At 39.5% G+C, this 22,812-nt stretch overlaps 1 protein-coding gene across 3 annotated transcripts in view; it reads right to left on the bottom strand.

The window, feature by feature from the left end:
- Window positions 1–19,114: 19,114 nt before the first annotated feature.
- Window positions 19,115–22,812, bottom strand: part of syce3 (synaptonemal complex central element protein 3) — a 38,585-nt gene continuing 34,887 nt past the window's right edge. The window contains exons 1-3 of one of the 3 annotated variants that reach the window (XM_062999921.1): window positions 21,438–21,552; window positions 19,664–19,772; window positions 19,115–19,549 (exon numbers count right to left, since the gene is read on the bottom strand). In XM_062999921.1, the coding sequence (XP_062855991.1) occupies window positions 19,380–19,549; window positions 19,664–19,772; window positions 21,438–21,443 (285 nt within the window). In that variant the 5' untranslated portion in view covers window positions 21,444–21,552 and the 3' untranslated portion in view covers window positions 19,115–19,379. Of the gene's footprint in view, window positions 19,550–19,663; window positions 19,773–21,293; window positions 21,346–21,437; window positions 21,553–22,812 lie in introns of those variants that run through there. The other 2 variants (XM_062999923.1, XM_062999922.1) reach the window with 2 other exon arrangements.

Raw genomic sequence — 22,812 nt, 5'->3', positions numbered from 1 at the left:
AAGAGGTCTGTTGACTAAAACGCTTTTTTACTCAATTTACTAGTTGATCATAATTATAGGGAAAAAATAAAAATCAACTGAAATTTGAGTTTATTTTAGAAAAAAAAAAAACATCCACAAACCATTACACTATCACCCCCTGTTGGTATGATGTTTGAGAGTTTTAGCCTCGTGCCAGATCACTAAAATCAACTCTCTTACTGATACAATTCTTTTCAGCAGTTTTTCTTTGTTTGTTTGTTTATTAGGATTTTAACGTCATGTTTTACACTTTGGTTACATTCAGGACAGGAATTGGTAGTTATTCATTACACAAGGTTCATCGGTTCACAAGGTTATATTGAACACAGTCTTGGACAATTTAGTGTCTCCAATTCACCTCACTTGCATGTCTCTGACACAGGGAGAACATGCAAACTCCACACACAAAGGACCCGGACCGCCCTACCTGTGGATCGAACCCAGGACCTTCTTGCTGTGAGGCGACCGTGCTACCCACTTAGCCACCGTGCCGGCCAAGTTCTTTTTTGTTGAATTATGAACAATAAATTTATCCAAGTCACTGCACTTTTAAAAGACATTTTGGCCGGCCAACCACTTTTGGGAAGATTCTGTGCAAGATATAGCAGAAATACAGAGGTGTTAGCTTGGTGGTTAAGGAACTAGACTGTTGACCAGAAAGTCACTGCCGAGATGCGACTGTTGAGTCCCTGAGAAGGTCCCTAACCCATAATAGTTTGCATTGTATTGGTCACAACTGTAAGTCATGATAAAAGTGACAACTAAATGCTGTACATTTAAAAAATAAATAAACCATATAGAAGCACTATGTAGTTCTACAATTACTGACTGTAGTCCATCTGTTTCTGTACATATATTCTTAACCTGCTTTTACCCTTTTCTTCAATGGTAAGAACAGGGTAAAACCACAGGACCACCACAGAGCAGGTATTATTTTGGTGGTGGATGATTCTCAGCACTGCAGTGACAATTACATGGTGGTGGTGTGTTAGTGTGTGTTGTGCTGGTATGAGTGAATAGGACACAGCAGCACTGCTGGAGTTTTTAAACACCTCACTGTCACTGCTGGACTGAGAATAGTCCTACCAACCAAAAATATATCCAGCCAACAGCACCCCGTGGGCAGCGTCCTGTGACCACTGATGAAGGTCTAGAAGATGACCAACTCAAACAGCAGCAATAGATGAGTGATCGTCTCTGACTTTACATCTACAAGGTGGACCAACTAGGTAGGAGTGTCTAATAGAGTGGACAGTGAGTGGACACAGTGTCTAAAAACTCCAGCACTGTTGCTGTGTCTGATCCACTCCAACACACCAGTACAACACACACTAACACACCACCATCATGTCATTGTCACTGCAGTGCTGAGAATGATCCACCACCTAAATAATACCTGCTCTGTGGTGGTCCTGGGAGGGTCCTGACCATTGAAGAACAGCATGAAAGGGGGCTAACAAAGCATGGAGAGAAACAGATGGACTACAGTCAGTAATAGTAGAACTACAAAGTGCTTCTATATGGTAAATGGAGCTGATCAAATGGACAGTGAGTGAAGGCTGATAGTTGTATATATTAATATATTAAAGAGGAAGTTCTGTCACGCATAAACGCAGAGGTCACGGTACCTCAGGCTTTGAGAACTACTTATTAAGAGCGGTATATTTGCTCAAGGAAATGTGACTCTATTTGCCTCATGGGAGGGACAAAAAGACCTCCCTAGTCATGGCATGTGGTTCAACACTCTCTTATCTCTAAATTTCCCTACTAATTTCCCTTAATACATAGTTAATCTCATCTGCTCAGTGGGACATGCCATAAATCTGCCAACCTGTCTGGCCAAATGAATGATGGGATATTAGCTCCAGCGGGGGTCTGAATCCTGATGAGATAGGGCCAGGAGAGGGGGTTTGATAGGATGTTTTGTTATCTTGTAGCACTAATTTAAAATCCCAATTAGGAATCCTTTCACTCGAGATAAGTTTTGCTACCTAATCGTTTAGGCTGTTATATGACAATATTTAAAGAGTAAAACTAGCCGATTCAATATAGGTTTACCATTACAGGTCATATGATAGCAGCGTTTTGGATATTGATGCATAAAAATAGAATTTGACACTTAAACTACTATTAAAATAAAATGTACACACTTGTTGCATCATTTAAAGTTTTATGAGGTTCAAACTAGGTCATTCTTACGTGATTAAATAAGAATTAAGAAGTAATTGTAGGTTTTTATGTTCTAAATCGTATTGTGCCTGGTGTCGGAGACAATGCTCAGAGTTAATGACGTCCATTCAGAGTCTTCCTTCTTTTCACACCAAAACGGACCAGCTTGTCAAACAGTCCCTACATCCCGGTTTGCCCGTTTGCCTTTAGGGATACCATGTTTTTCCCAGGCCGCCCCGCTGTGCCGTAATGAATGGGGAACAAAATGACCATCCCTCTAAATACAGAGCCGGGTTGTCATCCAAGTTAGCCCCAGCCACCCAGAGCGTCCCCTCCCCTTCTCTCACAGGCCATTCATATGGATAGAATTGGACTGTGATCTCCATAAAGCCCTTTGGTTTTAGGCCGCTTCAAAACAGCAGCACTGAGGGTGAGCGCAGTCTGCTCCACTCCACAAAAGGCCCATTTCCTTTATGCTTAAAGGGTCTGCATGCGCATGACAAAGATACGCAGTCCTGCGCTGCCTCATCAGAAGTCTCTGTTGGGGCAAGAGTTCTCTCAAATGAAGCACCGACACCCCATTCGATTTATGATTCGACACACGTCTGCTGAGTCAACCCAGTCACACACAATTACAGGATTCCTAACAAGTGAGAGCTATTCGATTGGAATTTGTACAACCCCAAATCAGAAAAAGTGGGCACAGTGTGGTGAATGTAAATACATTTAATTTGACTTTTATTTCATTGCAGAAAGGATGAATCTGAGACATTTCATGTTTTATCTGCTCGGCTTCATTTCATTTATTAATAAACATCCATTCCTGCATTTCAGGCCTGCAACACATTCCAAAAAAGTTGGCACAGTAAAGCATTTACCACTTTGTAATGTTATCATTCCTTTTCACCACACTTAAAAGACGTTTTGGCACCGAGGAAACCAAGTGATTTAGTGTTTCAGCTTTTATTTAGTCTCATTCTTCCTGCAAACACGTCTTAGAATGTGCAACAGTACGGGGTCGTCGTTGTCACATTTTTCGTTTCAAAATTCTCCACACATTCTGTATTGGGGACAGGTCAGGACTGCAGGCAGGTCAGTCCAGTACCCATACCCTCTTCTTCCGCAGCCATGTCTTTGTAATGTGTGCAGCATGTGGTTTTGCATTGTCTTGTTGAAAAATGCATGGACGTCCCTGGAAAAGATGACATCTTAAAGGCACATGTTGCTCTAAGATCTCAATGTACTTTTCTGCATTAATGCTGCCATCACAGAAGTGTAAATGACCTTTGCCAAGGGTACTGACACAGCCTCATACCATGACAGACCCTGGCTTTTGGACTTGTTGCTGATAAGAGTCTGGACAGTGTAGCCTAACAGTGAAGGTACTGGACTAGTAATCAGAGTGTCGCTGGTTCAAGCCCCACCACTGCCAGGTTGCTGCTGTTGGGTCCTCGAGCAAGGTCCTTAACCCTCAATTGCTTAGACTGTGTACTGTCCCAGTAACGTAAGTCGCTTTCGATAAAAAGCGTCTGCTAAATGCTGAAAATGTAAATGTAAATGGACGGTCCTTTTCAGTTTTGGTCCGGAGCACACAACGTTCACATCATTATTTAGTTTTTCACTTCATTTCTAGCCCTAAATCGCCCCCGTCCCAACTTTTTTCAGAATGTGTTGCAGGCCTGAAATGCAGGAATTGAGGTATATTAACAAATGAAATGAAGTTGAGCAGACAAAACATGAAATATATTGGGTTCAAACTGTCTGCAATCAAATAAAAGTCAAAGCAAATGTAAACTAAGGAACACTGCATTTTTATTTAATTGGCATTTTCCATACTGTCCCAACTTTTTCTGATTTGGGGTTGTAAAAAAGCTTCAACAGTGTGCTACTTATTATTAATTGACCTGTGCAAATCCATACAAGAGTAGACTGGACTATCACTTGCATTTTTTTTTTTACTCATCTGAAGATATTACGTAATAAGACATTTTACGTTGTTTGAATATGTAAAACAGAATATTGACATTACAACTATTGTAGCTGAAGTACATGGACAATGCCAATACACTGTTGTAACATCATAAATATATTCACATTGACACTTGACTTTTCTTAGTTCCGCGAGACAAAAAAAAAAGCCCTCCTGTTTTTTAGGAGACTCCCTGGCTAAAGAGTGAGGCGGCAACTTCATGCAAAACCCCCTAGGGCCACAGTTCCATTCACTGGGAGTCCTGCTGGCATGGAGGTGAGTGATGAGCCTCCTCACAACTCTCACCTTGGTGAGAGGACGGGATGGGCTCAGCAGCTGGCCCACGGTTTCATTCCCGCCAGTGATCTTTCCCTTTTCTTTTTTTTCCCCTGCTGTAGCCATGCATAATGGAACAACCAAAGGTCAAACCTGTGTGGTAGTTTATAGAAATTTAGGATGACGACTGATATCCAAATAATTCCTGTTAACCATTTATTAGTCAGTTCTGTTGACTTTAATCCTGCCAGAATTGTTTCAAGTGTAGCCTGAATTTGTGTTCCTCTGTGTAAAACACTGTAAAATACTCTGATCAGCCATAACATTAAAACCACCTCCTTGTTTCTACACTCACTGTCCATTTTATTAGCTCCATTTACCATATAGAAGCACTTTGTAGTTCTACAATTACTGACTGTAGTCCATCTGTTTCTCTTTTGTCTTTACAAAATAATAAGTGACTGTATTATTGCTGCAATTAGAAGGAAGAGGTTAAGATCATTAAGGTACATTTTCTAACTCTGCTTTACACACTGTACTAAAGATGAACTTGTTCCACATTTAAAGTTAAATCAATTCCTCTGTTTAAAGCCACTAGCTGAAGGTGTGTAGATTCTTGCCTTCTTCTCACTGTACATTCATTTCAAGTAAGATGAACCAAAAGGAAACTACAGGATAACAATACTATAACATTTTTTAAATTGCACCACAAAAAAAACAGATTATCTTGGCAATGAACAATTTTCCTTCCAAATCAGAAGTGACACACTGGGACACAGATCATCTGGCTGATTACCTGAAAAAAAGTAGAAATGACTTATTATCTGTTTAGTTCATAACAAAACACTAATGAATAACACTATTTAAAGTATGTGCTAAACCTTAACCAAAAATATGTAATACATTGAAATATAAGACAGTTGGTACATTGAATAAAACATGTTAGTGAATGAGTGGCAAAACATATCAAGTGCAGATGATTTCAGACTGGTTTACTGCATAAAATAAAATGAATAAAACCCCGGTGTGCCCCGTGACACATAAAAATGCCAAGTACCCAGTTGACCACAATTTATAAATAAAGAATATTGTGTCAATATTTTGTGTGACCACCATTATTATCCAGCACTGCCTTAACCCTCCTGGCCATGGAATTCACCAGAGCTGCACAGGTTGCTACTGGAATCCTCTTCCACTCCTCCATGATGACATCACGGAGCTGGTGGATGTTAGACACCTTGAACTCCTCCACCTTCCACTTGAGGATGCCCCACAGGTGCTCAATTGGGTTTAGTCCATCACCTTTACCTTCAGCTTCCTCAGCAAGGCAGTTGTCATCTTGGAGGTTGTGTTTGGGGTCGTTATCCTGTTGGAAAACTGCCATGAGGCCCAGTTTTCGAAGGGAGGGGATCATGCTCTGTTTCAGAATGTCACAGTACATGTTGGAATTCATGTTTCCCTCAATGAACTGCAGCTCCCCAGTGCCAGCAACACTCATGCAGCCCAAGACCATGATGCTACCACCACCATGCTTGACTGTAGGCAAGATACAGTTGTCTTGGTACTTCTCACCAGGGCGCCGCCACACATGCTGGACACCATCTGAGCCAAACAAGTTTATCTTGGTCTCGTCAGACCACAGGGCATTCCAGTAATCCATGTTCTTGGACTGCTGGTCTTCAGCAAACTGTTTGCTGGCTTTCTTGTGCGTCAGCTTCCTTCTGGGATGACGACCATGCAGACCGAGTTGATGCAGTGTGCGGCGTATGGTCTGAGCACTGACAGGCTGACCTCCCACGTCTTCGACCTCTGCAGCAATGCTGGCAGCACTCATGTGTCTATTTTTTAAAGCCAACCTCTGGATATGACGCCGAACACGTGGACTCAACTTCTTTGGTCGACCCTGGCGAAGCCTGTTCCGAGTGAAACCTGTCCTGGAAAACCGCTGTATGACCTTGGCCACCGTGCTGTAGCTCAGTTTCAGGGTGTTAGCAATCTTCTTATAGCCCAGGCCATCTTTGTGGAGAGCAACAATTCTATTTCTCACATCCTCAGAGAGTTCTTTGCCATGAGGTGCCATGTTGAATATCCAGTGGCCAGTATGAGAGAATTGTTCCCAAAACACCAAATTTAACAGCTCTGCTCCCCATTTACACCTGGGACCTTGACACATGACACCAGGGAGGGACAACGACACATTTGGGCACAATTTGGACATGTTCACTGTGGGGTGTACTCACTTATGTTGCCAGCTATTTAGACATTAATGGCTGTGTGTTGAGTTATTTTCAGAAGACAGTAAATCTACACTGCTATACAAGCTGTACACTGACTACTCTAAGTTACATCCAAGTTTCATGTCTATAGTGTTGTCCCATGAAAAGATATAATGAAATATTTGCAGAAATGTGAGGGGTGTACTCACTTTTGTGATACACTGTATATATACTGTATATACATATATATATATTAGGGCTGTCGAAGTTAACGCGATAATAACGCATTAACGCGACCTCAATTTAACGCGATTAAAAAAATTAGTGCCATTAACGCAAATTCTAGTTCATGTTGACACTTGACTGGTAGAACAAACGTTTTAATGTCGGACTTGCCACCGTTTTTCATTTGTGGTTTGTTAACATAATGTAACCGATCGTGGTAGTGATGCACTTGCATAATAAAGAAATAAATACACGCTATATTCACAAGTTGTCGGGAGCAGAACACTTTATTACACTTAATTAACTTCTTCTTCTGTACCGAATACCGGAAAGCTGAGTCGAGCACGTTAGTTCATGAACTATGGAAGCCCCAAAGGGTCAAAACACACTCACTTCGTGTAGAAACGTCCATCAAACCATCGTCACGATACAACCACAGACAAGTCTGATACAATAACTACGCCTTATCCCACCTAAAGCACCGCTGATCTACAATGTTTGCTGATGGAGAAATTCTAACCTACAATCTGACATTTACTGCCTAGTATGTGAGTGAATAAAACTCCCTTACAGTTTTCTCTTGTCCCAGCAGTTTTTAACATAAGTACATTTAGCATAAAATGTGTTCACCATTTTAATTGTAACATTTCACTTAAAAATCCTTGTTTTCTATAACATTTACACAGATTTTTTTTTTAATGCGATTAATCGCGATTAACTATATGAAATTCTGAGATTAATCGCGATTAAAAATTTTAATCGTTTGACAGCCCTAATATATATATATATATATATATATATATATATATATATATATATATATATATATATGTATATACTGTATATAGATAGATAGATAGATAGATAGATATTTTTTATTTATTTATGCATTTTCTTCCCTTTTTTTAGCGCGTCCAATTGCCCGATTGCGTCATGCTTCCTCTCCACCAATGCCGATCTCTGCTCTGATTGAGGAGAACGAAGCTAACCCATGCCCCCTCCGACACGTGGGCAGCATGCCGTATGCATCTTATCACCTACACTTTGACGAGTGCAGTGCAGCTCAGCATTGTGTACGGAGAGACACACCCCGAGAGCACTCTTCTCTCGTCTCTGTTCAGGTGCCATCAATCAGCCAGCAGACCCCATCCGGCTTAGTCCCGCCCATATCTGAACAACAGGCCAATCGTTGTTCATGCTTCCAACTTTGCAACAACAGTTTAGAGAATTTCTTAACCAACATCAGTGCCTAACCATAAAAATGCTCTTTTAACTGAATGGGCATAAATTCTCACAGACAGGATACCCGGACAGGTGCCAGTCCATCACAAGGTAGACACACACACCTTTTTACACAATTTTTAGTACCTTTAATTGGCCTAACTGCATATCTTTGAACTTGTTTGGAGGAAACAAGTTAATGTACCAAACTCATTCTTAAAAGACCAATTTTAAGTAAGCGAGAAGGTTTTCGTTTTGGGAATTCACAAGACGATGGAATAATCTGAAATTCATAAACGTTGCTGGCAAAAACAAGCTTTGAACTGCAGAGGCCATATAGAGGCGTGGTGTTAAGTAGCTACAGTACCACAAGATGGCGACATTGCAATGTACGGTGTGTGTGTGTGTGTGTGTGTGTGTGTGTGTGTGTGTGTGTGTGTGTGTGTTGTTTATTAGGATTTTAACGTCATGTTTTACACTTTTGGTTACATTCATGACATGAATGGTAGTTACTCATTACACAAGATTCATCACTTCACAAGGTCATATCGAACACAGTCATGGACAATTTAGTGTCTCCAATTCACCTCACTTGCACAGGACCTTCTTTCTGTGAGGCGACAGTGCTACCCACTTGGCCACCGTGCCGCCGCGTGAGTGTTGAGTTATTTATTTATTTATTAGGATTTTAACGTCATGATTTACACACTTTGGTTACATCCATAACAGGTACAGGTAGTTATTCGTTACACAAGATTCATCAGTTAAATGTCAAACACAGTTACGAACAATTTAGTGTCTCCAATTCACCTCACTTGCATGTCTTTGGACTGTGGGAGGAAACCGGAGCTCCCGGAGGAAACCCACGCAGACACAGGGGGAACATGCAAACTCCACACAGAAAGGACCCGGACCGCCCCACCTGGGGATCGAACCCAGGACCTTCTTGCTGTGAGGTGACAGTGCTACCCACCGAGCCACCGTGCTGCCCAAGATCACAGCATAAATTTCAGGAACTTGCTACTTGTGCCCATGAAAATGTAGTAGTTATTTGTAATAGGCACAATAATAATAATAATAATAATAATAATAATAATAATAATAATAGGTAATATGTACAGTGGTAATATTCTCATATAAGAAAATGTAATTATTTCTAGATCTGATTTAACGGTGATTGTATGCTGGGTCAGTATAAATGCTTTTGTCTGTTCCTTGGCTATGCAAAGACTTTCTCCAATCCTTTACCTTTTCTTTACCTTTTCAGCATTTAGCAGAGGGTTAAGGGACTTGCTCAGGGACCAACAGTGGCAACTTGGTGGTGGCGGGGCTTGAACCGGCAACCTTCTGTTTACTAGTCCAGTACATTAACCACCGAGTTATCACTGCCCTGAATCCGACTGAATTCATTCCGATGTTTATATGTACACTGTAATCAACACCCAGATTAAGGGTGTGTTCGAAATCCTAGGGAGCTGCCTTGCTGTCTTACTGTCTACATAGGCAGCTGCCTTAGTAGAGAGGATTCTAATAAGTCAATGACTTAGGCAGATTATTCGAACGCACTACTTAGACAGCGATTCCATCGGGTTTCGCATTTCACGTTTAGCATTTAGCATCTTGCCATTAAAACCAATGGATTGAGGTAGCACAGCATGCTAACAAGTCAATATAGCATCTCCCTTCATGTACCGATAACGGTTACATTTCCTGACAAGTTCGAACTTGCAAATAAAAAAACTCGGTACAAGTTTATACAAGTTAAAAATCAGTAATATTTTATTTACGTTTGAAAATAACTCCATTTGTTCGTCCATACCGTCAGCCATGTTTATTTATCTGTGAGAGAAGAGCACCCGACCCGCAATGAATTCTGGGATTGCCTTGATCACTAAGGCAGCGTCGGAGCTCACTCGTTCTTGAGCCAAAATAACATTGAAATATTAAGATGCCTCAGTAGTGAGGATTTTAAGGCATCTAGGATTTCGAACAGCCTCCTTCTCGGGAGCGCGCACAGGATGACGTAAAATGCTGCCTATGTAGACAGCACACTAGCTTTTCGAACACACCCTAAATCTCTATTTACATCTCAGAACCGAGTCAAAGTGATCAGTCACTACAGGAAGCATTGCTAAAGGGCTCACATACCTTTCAGTCTTAATTTTAACAGATAGTTTCTCTTTTTCACATTTTATGATCATGTTTTACCACTGCTTTATCCTGGTCAGGGTTGCAGTGGGTCTGGTGATCCAGGAATCACTGGGCAAAATGCAGTAATACACCTCAGACAAAATGCTATTTCATCGCAGACATAGCCACTCATGTTTCAGACATAGCCAATCATGACTGGGGATTTAAACCCTGGATCCCAGCAGTAGTGTGCTAGCATAATTTATGTACTTTATTTATAGGGATTTTAATGTTATGTTTTACACTTTGGTTACATTCATGACAGAAATGGTAGTTACTGGTTACACAAAATTCATCAGTTTAAGTTTAATGTCAAACACAATCATGGACAATTTTGTCTCTCCAATTCAACTCACTTGCATGTGTTTGTACTGTAGGAGGAAACCATGCAAACTCCACACAGAAAGGAACCAAACCGCTCCACCTGGGAATCAAACCCAGGACCTTTTTTGCTGTGAGGTGACAGTGCTGCCCACTTTGAAAGACCCTAATCATGGTTAAGACAACATTCTGAATAATTCATGCAGAAATGCAGGCAATTCCACAGGTTACACAAATGATTAGGGATGTAACGATGCACCACAAGACATTCACATGTGTAACGATTCGAATCGGTTTACATGTATAATGAATCGATATTCACTTTAAACAGCAGAGGGGACTGGCGCTATTCACCTCGCCTGGTTGACGTCACTACAGGGTTGCCAGGTTCGGAATTTTCCAGCCAAATTTATTTATGTGAGGATACTTTCTTTATTTGTATTATTCATTTATTTATTTAATGTGGGATTTGTTTTGAAATTTCATTTCATTTCATTTCAAAGGGAAATGTGCAGCACTGTTTTGCATAGTTTGTACCTACCTCCGAAATAAAAGGACATTCATTATTTAGATAAAATAAAAGATAAGCACAAATACAGTATTTTATTTATTTATTTTTTAAGAGAAATAATAAAAGGAAACTTTGTCATAGTTTGTCTTCAATTTCATTTTGTTTAAAAAAAAAATCGTATTGTGAACCCAGTATCATGAATCACATAGCATCATGGGTAGAGTGTAACGTTACATCCCTACAAATGATTCTTGCTACTGTATATGTGTTAAACACACATGTAAAAAGATTACAATAAGATAATAAGTACAGTGCAGCAGTGAGAGCATTTACCATCAGACCGATTCACTACCATCCTGCTTATTTCTATATTGTCCAAATGCAACCATACACACTTATGCTTATGAGCAAAGACAAAATTTACAACATCTATGTGTACGTGTCTGTATAAACAACATTGGCTACTCTCTTGGCACAGCCATAGGTGTGTTAAGATGAGCAACAAAAATTATTAGATATTTATGTACAAAGTAAATGAGTAGAGTGAGCTAGTGTTTCACCTTTATATTAAAATGCTTGTGTATTGTATAAGTTCAAATTTGAGAGACAAGTTCGAGAGTCAAGCACTACACAAGACTCCTCTGAAATTGATTGATGCAATGGACCGTATGACTGAAGCTCAGCATCAATGCCATCTAATGCATCCAGGAAGCCATTGACCTACAGTATATGTCAATGTGATGGAGTACAAAAGCTTTTAGCAGGCAGCTAAATAAATGCTCCAGGCAGTCTGTCTCATTGTAGGTAATTTGACATGCTGCATGATACATATCGACAACCTCTGTGTTTCATTGAAACCGAAGTAGTTCAGTTAAAGCTGTAGTACATATGGAATTAATTGGAATAAGGATCATTAAACGTAGGTATGCATCATTACCTATTAAACAATGTACAGCATGTAGAACAGTCAGTAAAATGAATCTACAACATGGTTTATGAGTGCAGTTGTTTTTAAGTAATGATAAAAAGCCTTAATTACAACATTAAAGTCAGAATTTAGCATTACTTTTTCTGACCTTTTCGGACTGTTCCACCACAAAATCACAACTGTTTCGAGAATTGACATCCGATTAGTCCAGAGGAATGGATACTTCAAAATGTTATTTTCTAATGTGCCTAAAATAAGCATATATATGTTGATAATCCTATTAAAAAGCTACAAAGCTACAAACACTGATGACAGGATTAGGAAACGCGAGATTGCTATCTATAATGCAAACCTGGTCTCCACGTTTCACAGCCCACTAGTCGCCATGCCGTTGCCGTACAATGTTGTGTTTCTAATTCAAAGTGGAATACAACAGTTTTCAGGATTTTTAAAACAGTAAGAATCAGTTTCTCTCCATCATGTGACCATGCTTTTCACCAAGTCATATAAACAATTAGTCTCACTGGCGGCACTTTAAAAACTTTGGCAACAAACTGATTAAACTTTGAGTGCAACGGCAAGCTGTAAAAACTGGGAATCAAAACAGAAAATCTGTGTGGTACACAAGTCTCAAGATAGCGCAGCAGCAAGGTAAGCAGTGCCGTGTCACTCCATAGTAACAATGGCAAGCCTAGCACAAAAGCTGTTTTGCCGTGTATCATATGAATGCATCCTGAGGTTCTGGAAAGATTAGTAGTTATTAAGGGATCAATTAATTTATAACTGTAGTAGACATAAAATATAAATGAATGAATGATTCCTTTTGGCTGCTCCAATTGAGGGTCACGCAGTGGATCATGTGACCACATATTAGATTTGGCAGTTTTTGTTTTTTTTAAAGCCAGATGCTCTTTTCAGGCACAACCCTCTTATTTATCCAGGCTTGGGATTGGCACTAAGCGTGCACTGATGTGTCCCTCTAATGGCTAGATTTACACAACTCCATGCGCCTTTTATTTTTAACATTTATTATTTTATTTTATTCGGATTTTAATGTCATGGTTACATTCATGGCAGGACAGGCAGTTACAGGCACTTACATGTTTTTGGACTGTGGGAGGGAACCGGAAAACCCCGACAAAACCCACACAGACACGGGGAGAACATGCAAACTCCAGATAGAAAGGACCCAGACTACTCCACCTGAGAATCCAACCTAGGACCTTCTTGCTGTGACGCAACAGTTCCAACCAAGCCACTGCGCCACCCACTCCACATGCGCCTTCTGTATTTGTTAGCCCAGCCTGGGATTCGAAACTTTGAAACTTGCACACTGCTGGTACCAGCAGCATTGATCTTAACCATTAAGCCACACAAACCCACATATAAAATATAAAACGTCATAAAATTAAATAATAAAAAATATCAGAGGTAACGGTTCATCAGCTGAACGGTAACAAAAGTTGAACAATATATCTTGACAATGACCCAAAACATAAATGAGTCTACACAAAAGTGTTAAAAAATAACAATAATTGTGTTTTGGAATGGTCAGGTCAGGGTTTAGACTTTAAAACAATTAAAATGCTGTGGTATGACTTAACAAAGCTGTTCATGAAAAAAATCCCAGAGATATTCTGCAAATTTACCACTGTGCAAGTGTGATCAGTCACACTTATTATTATTATTATTATTATTATTATTATTATTACCAATCATAAGATTAATTCACAGCAAATGATTAAAAATGTTCCTTTCTAATGTGCTTTTTCTACCACAGAGGTCTCTAAACCCCCAAATCTTACATGCGGCAGCTTTAAACAAAACTTCAGTTTCTAACCTGTGTTCTACAGTGGTCTGGATTTTTCCTTTTGGGTGTAATAAGTTATAAAAATGTAACCTGTCCAAGGAATGTGAATTTTAATGAAGGTTTCATGCCTAACAAATTGCTTTTATCTTCATCCTTAACTGTGGGTTTAATGATTAACCTAACCTGTTTTTTTAAATACATGTTCAGATAAAATGAACTAAAAATCAAATGTCTTTGTTACTGCTATTACCTCTACTGCTCTAGTTCTGGAGGTGCTGTAAACCACGCAGAGTCCTCTCTGGCAGAGTGCAGAGCTTCCGCCCTATTAGGGTGTGTGAAGCCCACGGTGAGGTCACACTGCAACATCTGAATCTTTACTGAAAAGAAATAAAAAATGTGCAAAGGTTAAAATAACTAAGGCCAAATAAGTTAATCTAACTACTAATGCTACAATACACTACACAATACACTGATCAGCCATAACATTAAAACCACCTCCTTGTTTCTACACTCACTGTCCATGTTATCAGCTCCACTTACCATATAGAAGCACTTTGTAGTTCTACAATTACTGACTGTAGTCTATCTGTTTTTCTACATACTTTTTTAGCCTGCTTTCAACCTGTTCTTCAAAGTTTTGTTCTTAATGGCAAACGTTAACCCATCCTTATGGTAGTGCTCCTGTAATGCTGAGTCATGATAGCATCACCTGCTACTTGTTTACCTGTGGAAATGTCAATCCACAAACCTTTAGTCTTACATTGTCCATATTCTTACAGTGACCAGGGTGTATTCTTTCATTATACCACTGTTTTCAGGTAGCACTGGAGCCAATTCATGCCTGACCAGGATAAACAGTTAGTGGAAAGGAAAAACGAAAACCGATCTGCGTATTTCAATCCTTCCGCAGTATGCAAAAAAATTTCACCAAAAGCATTGCAATGTCAGATTTGACATAGCCGATTTGACTAATCTATTCACAGACTCAATATGTACCACTGTTAATGTTAAATTTGCCTCCTTTTGACTTTCCTCTTCTTTTCAGCAGCCTTCACAACTGATAGGCATCAGCAGATGTTTATCCAGGTTGCAGTACCAGTGTAATGGGAGTTTTGCCCCAAGCAGTTTGCAAAACCATGACCTGCTGCTTCATAACTAAAAGTGTTATCAAGGGACCTAAAATGGCCTGTAGAGCAAAGCACCTTTATATTTTTACTATTTTAATTAAAGGTGTGCTGATTAAATATGTTGCATTAAGCTATACTTGACCATTACATCTATGAAATGGTTCTTGAAACATACAGTACATAAAATGTATCAAAGAATGTAATAGTTAATCACGACGGTGTAGTGTAAGCCAGTGGTTCAAATTCTTGTGAGGAACTGATTTATTTAAGGAAAATAGGCAACTAATATTTATGGTTTTTTCTTTTTTTATTATTATTTTAATTATTTTTAATGTATTTTATGCAATTATTTTATTTATTTAATTAATTATTTTATTTATTTATTTTATTTTTATTTTTGTATTTTTTTTACATAAAGCCCCAAAGAGATTTTTGCATAATTTTAATGTTTATTGGCTGAGTATTTTATTTATAATGTTTTAAACTTTTATGTGCATTAATGATAAATCCTTTACTCAAGAGACAAGGAAAATAAGAATATTATATATTATTGTTATTGTTATTTTTATTTTATTTTATTTATTTTTTATTTTATTTTACTTTATTTTTATTTTATTGAGTATTAACAGTGGGTTTTGATAGATAAACAGTATTAATAACTGTTTTAATAACACAAATAAATCATTCAGTTTGGGTCAAACAGAATCCATATCTTTACTACTTAGTAAGTAGTTCTCTTTGTTTGCTAACCTGACGATTTCAAAATGCCAGATGACTTCACACACAAGCATTAACAAGATGTGTCTATCACCTAGTTTCATATTGTTTTTGGCCTAATTCAACATTCATTCTGGTTCATAAAAACATTAAGGACACCTTAATACCCCACCACGGACTATCAGTGATTACCCGACCAGTGGTACAGGCCATATACACACATACAGTGTATCACAAAAGTGAGTACACCCCTCACATTTCTGCAGATATTTAAGTATATCTTTTCATGGGACAACACTGACAAAATGACACTTTGACACAATGAAAAGTAGTCTGTGTGCAGCTTATATAACAGTTTAAATTTATTCTTCCCTCAAAATAACTCAATATACAGCCATTAATGTCTAAACCACCGGCAACAAAAGTGAGTACACCCCTAAGAGACTACACCCCTAAATGTCCAAATTGAGCACTGCTTGTCATTTTCCCTCCAAAATGTCATGTGACTCGTTAGTGTTACTAGGTCTCAGGTGTGCATAGGGAGCAGGTGTGTTCAATTTAGTAGTACAGCTCTCACACTCTCTCATACTGGTCACTGAAAGTTCCAACATGGCACCTCATGGCAAAGAACTCTCTGAGGATCTTAAAAGACGAATTGTTGTGCTACATGAAGATGGCCAAGGCTACAAGAAGATTGCCAACACCCTGAAACTGAGCTGCAGCACAGTGGCCAAGATCATCCAGCGTTTTAAAAGAGCAGGGTCCACTCAGAACAGACCTCGCGTTGGTCGTCCAAAGAAGCTGAGTGCACGTGCTCAGCGTCACATCCAACTGCTGTCTTTGAAAGATAGGCGCAGGAGTGCTGTCAGCATTGCTGCAGAGATTGAAAAGGTGGGGGGTCAGCCTGTCAGTGCTCAGACCATACGCCGCACACTACATCAAATTGGTCTGCATGGCTGTCACCCCAGAAGGAAGCCTCTTCTGAAGTCTCTACACAAGAAAGCCCGCAAACAGTTTGCTGAAGACATGTCAACAAAGGACATGGATTACTGAAACCATGTCCTATGGTCTGATGAGACCAAGATTAATTTGTTTGGTTCAGATGGTCTCAAGCATGTGTGGCGGCAATCAGGTGAGGAGTACAAAGATAAGTGTGTCATGCCTACAGTCAAGCATGGTGGTGGGAATGCCATGGTCTTGGGCTGCATGAGTGCAGCAGGTGTTGGGGAGTTACATTTCATTGATGGACACATGAACTCCAATATGTACTGTGAAATACTGAAGCAGAGAATGATCCCCTCCCTCCGGAAACTGGGTCGCAGGGCAGTGTTCCACCATGATAATGACCCCAAACACACCTCTAAGACGACCACTGCTTTATTGAAGAGGCTGAGGGTAAAGGTGATGGACTGGCCAAGCATGTCTCCAGACCTAAACCCAATAGAACATCTTTGGGGCATCCTCAAGCGGAAGGTGGAGGAGCGCAAAGTCTCGAATATCCGCCAGCTCCGTGATGTCGTCATGGAGGAGTGGAAAAGCATTCCAGTGGCAACCTGTGAAGCTCTGGTAAACTCCATGCCCAGGAGAGTTAAGGCAGTTCTGGGAAATAATGGTGGCCACACAAAATATTGACACTTCAGGAACTTTCACTAAGGGGTGTACTCACTTTTGTTGCCGGTGGTTTAGACATTAATGGCTGTATATTGAGTTATTTTGAGGGAAGAATAAATTTACACTGTTATATAAGCTGCACACAGACTACTTTTCATTGTGTCAAAGTGTCATTTTGTCAGTGTTGTCCCATGAAAAGATATACTTAAATATCTGCAGAAATGTGAGGGGTGTACTCACTTTTGTGATACACTGTATGTAGTATACTCTGTCTTAGGCAGGGCTTTTTAATTATTTTAAAATGATAGAATTAGTCAGAATATTCAAACCACTGTACAACAAACACATTATCATTAACACATTTAGATACAAAATGTAAACATGAATCCAATCGTTCTTCTTACGTGTTTGCAATTCTAACTTGGGTTTTACTAATAAGTGATTGGGATTCTAGATTTTAAATATATCTACATGTAGATAGAGTTATAGTTTTCAAGTTTATTAAACATATTTATTCAGAAAGCATCATATACATTTAAAATCATTTAGGTTAACTACTAGCAGTAGGTTGTACACCGATCAGCCATAACATTAAAACCACCTCCTTGTTCCTACACACACTGTCCTTTTTTTCGGGCTTCACTTACCATATAGAAGCACTTTGTAGTACTACAATTACTGACTGTAGTCCACCTGTTTCTCTGCATACTTTTTTAGCCCCTTTTCATGCTGTTCTTCAATGGTCAGGACCACCACAGGACCACTACAGTGTAGGTATTATTTGGGTGGTGGATCATTCTTAGCACAGCAGTGACACTGACATGGTGGTGGTGTGTTAGTGTGTGTTGTGCTGGTATAAGTGGATAAGACACGGCAGCGCTGCTGGAGTTTTTAAACACCTCACTGTCACTGCTGGGCTGAGAATAGTCCACCAACCAAAAACATCCAGCCAGCAGCACCCCGTAGGCAGTGTTGTGTGACATCTACAAGATGACCAACTGAAACAGCAGCAATAGATGAGCGATCATCTCTGACTTTACAACTACAAGGTGGACCAACTAGGTAGGAGTGTCTAATAGAGTGGACAGTGAGTGGACACAGTATTTAAAAACTTTAGCAGCGCTGCTGTGTCTGATCCACTCATACCAGCACAACACACACTAACACACCACCAGTACACAGTGTCACTGCAGTGCTGAGAATAATCCACCACCTAAATAATACCTGCTCTGTAGAAGAACAGCGTGAAAGCAGGCTAAAAAGTATGTAGAGAAACAGACAGATTACAGTCAGTAATTGTAGATCTACAAAGTGCTTCTATATGGTAAGTGGAGCTGATAACATGGACAGTGAGTGTAGAAACAAGGAGGTGGTTTTAATGTTATGGCTGATCGGTGTATTGCAAATGCATGAAATGTCAAATTAATTCTGTTGGATAAAGTGTATCTTACCTTCCAACTCATCAAACGTCTTAGAAATAGAATCCAGCTGCACCAGTATATAATCCAGGTCAACAGTTGAAGCTGTGGGTGCAGTACCTGTAGTCATTTTCAAGTTCTCCATCTGTAACAAACCACAATATATGGGATTAAAAGTAACTGAAAAAGATCACAATTTTATTAACAGTGATAATTATTTTTGTAAAATACATACATTATATGTTAGATTACACGTGTCATACATATTTTAGTCATACCAAACACAAAATTAAATGAGTTAAAAAAAAAGTACCTGCAACTGAACCAGTTTTTTTAAGGAAACTGTATAGCCTTCAGCAACACATGCGAGACGAGACAATTCACTCTCTTTTTAAGTCTTTTATTTATTTCGACATAACTTACATTTCACTTTGTGTGAGAAACTGCCTTAAAGTAAACCAGTAAGTAGGTACAATCTGTAATTAACAGTAACATTTAAGTTTTACAACAACAAACTGGTATGTGTATTTGTCTTGCAATTTACTCATTCATACTGCAGACATTTTGCTTTACCCTCACTAACCACCAGTATGAACTGAGGTTTGACGACAAACATTTACCATAATACACATGGTAAACAAATCGGTGTCTACACTGGCATCGTCTTCTGGTCTTCAACTCCATTCTGAACAGTAAGATCATTTCCACTAATAACAGCTTTACACTGTAGGTATTCATCCTCCAGTCTCTTAAGAGACTTAGAAAGTTGAGGATCGGTCCGCAGTACCACCATGTCGTATGCCATCCAAGTCAAATGTACTAAAAACAGACATAAAGAAGCAAACTGTCGTGATTTCTAGCTTTCTTTTACATACCACTAATCCAAGTACTAAAATAAAGATCAAATAATAACTGTTTAGACAGTAATGGTACCTGAAATATTCTCCATCTGTTCTGTAATCCTTTCTAAGTCTTTACTGAGCTGTAAAGTCTCACGACCAAAATCCTTACTCTGTTTTCCAGCTGAGCCATTGTCAGTCATCTAAAAAACGACACAAACTTGCCAGATTTAGTCAGCAAAAGCTGAACTACCCAGTATTATTCAGCATTGGATTATAATGGATGTGTTTTTTCATGAATGTATGAAAGTTTCTTGGGACTATACCAACAACAAACAATTAATATTGTTTTAACTAGTGCACACAGTATTTTTAATGAGCCTCTACCACACAGTTGAGATCACTGATGGATGGAACTGTCAATTATGATTTTTCAGCTACTAGCTTCAAGTTGACATATAGGTTAGAAATGCCGTTTTCCCAGCGGCGAGATTCTGAACTCATCGGTTCGAAACTCAGCATTGCGACCGGTCGGCTGGGCGCCATCTAGCGGGCATAATTGTCAGTGCCTGCAGCAGACACGTTTGGTCTTCAAACACTGTGTAAAGACCCTGACTGGCAGATAGAGAGGCGCCTGTGCAGAGTGCATGGGTGAAAAAGGGTTCCGCTAAGGGCTGCGCACGGGTCGGAGGAGGCGTGAGCAGCAATATACCCATCTCGACTGCAATCAGGGATCCCCCAGCAGCGGAGGACAAATTGACTATGCTAAATTGGAAGAAAAATGGGAGAAAATGCATAGATAAAATAGAGAAAAAGAAAAAACTCATGAACAAAAGTGGCAGGCCACGGCCGAATTATGATGGACCAAAAATTAATTTTTTTAATGTCTTTTGGACTAGATTGTGTCAATGCTCACAGGAATGTAACTCAGGTAGTATGGGTACTGTATGGCATCCACAGCACATGCTCTACTATTGAATTTTGGCTTTTTCTAACAGATTACAATTTACAATGCAGATTATGCAGATATTATGTCTGTACAGCTGTTTTGTCATCATATTGGTGTAAAGTTGCAAATTAGTTGCACCAAATGTTTCATTATTAAATTATTACAATAATAATAATAATAATTATTATTATTATCATTATTATTATTATTACTACTACTACTACTACTACTACTACTACTACTAGGCGGCACGGTGGCTAAGTGGGTAGGACTGTATATAGCAAGAAGGTCCCAGGTTCAATCCCCAGGTGGGGTGGTCCGGGTCCTTTCTGTCTGGAGTTTGCATGTTCTACCCGTGTCCGCATGGGTTTGCTCCGGTTTCCTCCCACAGTCCAAAGACATGCAAGTAAGGTGAACTGGAGTTACTAAATTGTCCATGACTGATGAACCTTGTGTAATGAGTAACAACCGTTCCTGTCATGAATGTAACCAAAGTGTAAAACATGACGTTAAAATCCTAATAAACAAACAAACAAACTACTACTACTAATAATAATAATAATGATAATTTACTGTGGCGCCACTGTTATGTTGCCATTGTTTGCAAAACATTAGCCAAACTGAATACAAGTAAATATCGTCCAATATCTGACTACATAAGTAATATTGCAAAAAATGTTCTAAAAATACAAAATTTGTATATTTAAGATGTTGTTCATGCTATTATCATTAAAATATCGTCAAACTTTAGGTTCTAGTCAGCAAGCCACCGAACCTGCTAACTGTTTACAGCTGCCTTCATATTGCCCAGCAATGTCAATGTTTACATCGGTATGTGTGATAATAGCGACGTAAGTTATATTAGAAACACCGTCAGAAACAACACATACATTTTATATTTATAAGTAAACAACGTCACCTTCATTAATTATTTCTCGGTGGTTAATTAATACAGATAATATTTGAAGTTAACCTATCGCCAACGAACTACCCTTATTGCCTCAACGGTCGATTCCAAAAAGAATCGATTCGTAGATTCCAGCTATTGGAACGTGGGAGTCGACTGTATCGTTTCCTGACAATGAAACGGAACAAATGAAACGATCCTCGCTTTGGGTCAGTGTATGCAAAGAGTTTTTGTTCCACGTCCGACCTTTTAAGTGGCGCCCGGACCCACAGCGACACCGAACAGTATAAACTGTTGGGTAAATGACTTGCCACTTTCAACAGTCACAAGTATATGCTACAAAACTTCTAAAATCAGTTGAGGAATCGACTCCATATGTTCACTGAGTCGACTCCAACGTTCCTGGAATTCCAAAGATAAATTTCAAAGATAAATTGCTAATAAATAATAGACCAGGTTTACGAATAAAGAATATTTTAACTGTAACAAGGTGAAAAGTTTAAATTGTAGTATTTGAAGATGTGAGAGTTTGTGCTGTTAACCCCTGGACCCTGTATTTCACATAAAAAGTACACAGACCAAATGTGTACACTCACTTTCTTAACCGGGGGGCCGTGCTGGAGCCTATCCCAGCTTTTCAATAGGCGCAAGGCACACAGTAACACCCTGGACGGGGTACCAGTCCATTCGCAGGGCAGACACACACACATACATACATACACACACCTATAGGGCAATTCAGTGTCTCCAATTAACCTGACTGCATGTTTTTGGACTGTGGGAGGAAACCGGAGCTCCACGGAGGAAACCCACGCAGACACGGGGAGAACATGCAAACTCTGCACAGAAAGGATCCGGACCGCCCCGACTGGGGATTAAACCCAGGACCTTCTTGCTGTGAGGCCACCTTGCCGCCCAAATGTATACAATACATACTTTAAGTTATTCATTATATCAAATTATTATTACCCACTTTACACTGAATGCACTGCACACATGAGGAATACACCATGGGCATAAAAAATCATAAAAAAATTTAGATTTAGGAAGAAATGTGCTGTAATGTCAGCTACCTTAAATACTACAAAGAAAAGTACCCTGAAGAGATCACACACTAGAGCAACTGTAACTCATTCAGTCACTCACTCACCTACATCCTTACACAAAGTGGCAATTTAGAGTAGCCAGTCCACCTAACAGCATGGTTTTTGGTAAGTAGAGGGAACCAGTGGAACCAGAGCTGGGATCTCGAATACGGCTGATCGGCCACATGAACAACGATTGGCCTGTTGTTCAGATATGGGCGGGACTAAGTCGGATAGAGTCTCTCTCCCATGACTGGTGCAATTACGACCTCTGTGTGTCTCTCCGTACACAACGCTGAGCT

The sequence above is a fragment of the Trichomycterus rosablanca genome, chromosome 8, assembly GCF_030014385.1.
Source record: "Trichomycterus rosablanca isolate fTriRos1 chromosome 8, fTriRos1.hap1, whole genome shotgun sequence".
NCBI classification, from domain to species: domain Eukaryota; kingdom Metazoa; phylum Chordata; class Actinopteri; order Siluriformes; family Trichomycteridae; genus Trichomycterus; species Trichomycterus rosablanca.
Note: the sequence above shows the minus strand (reverse complement) of the source record. Positions and strands in the feature narration are given on the sequence as shown.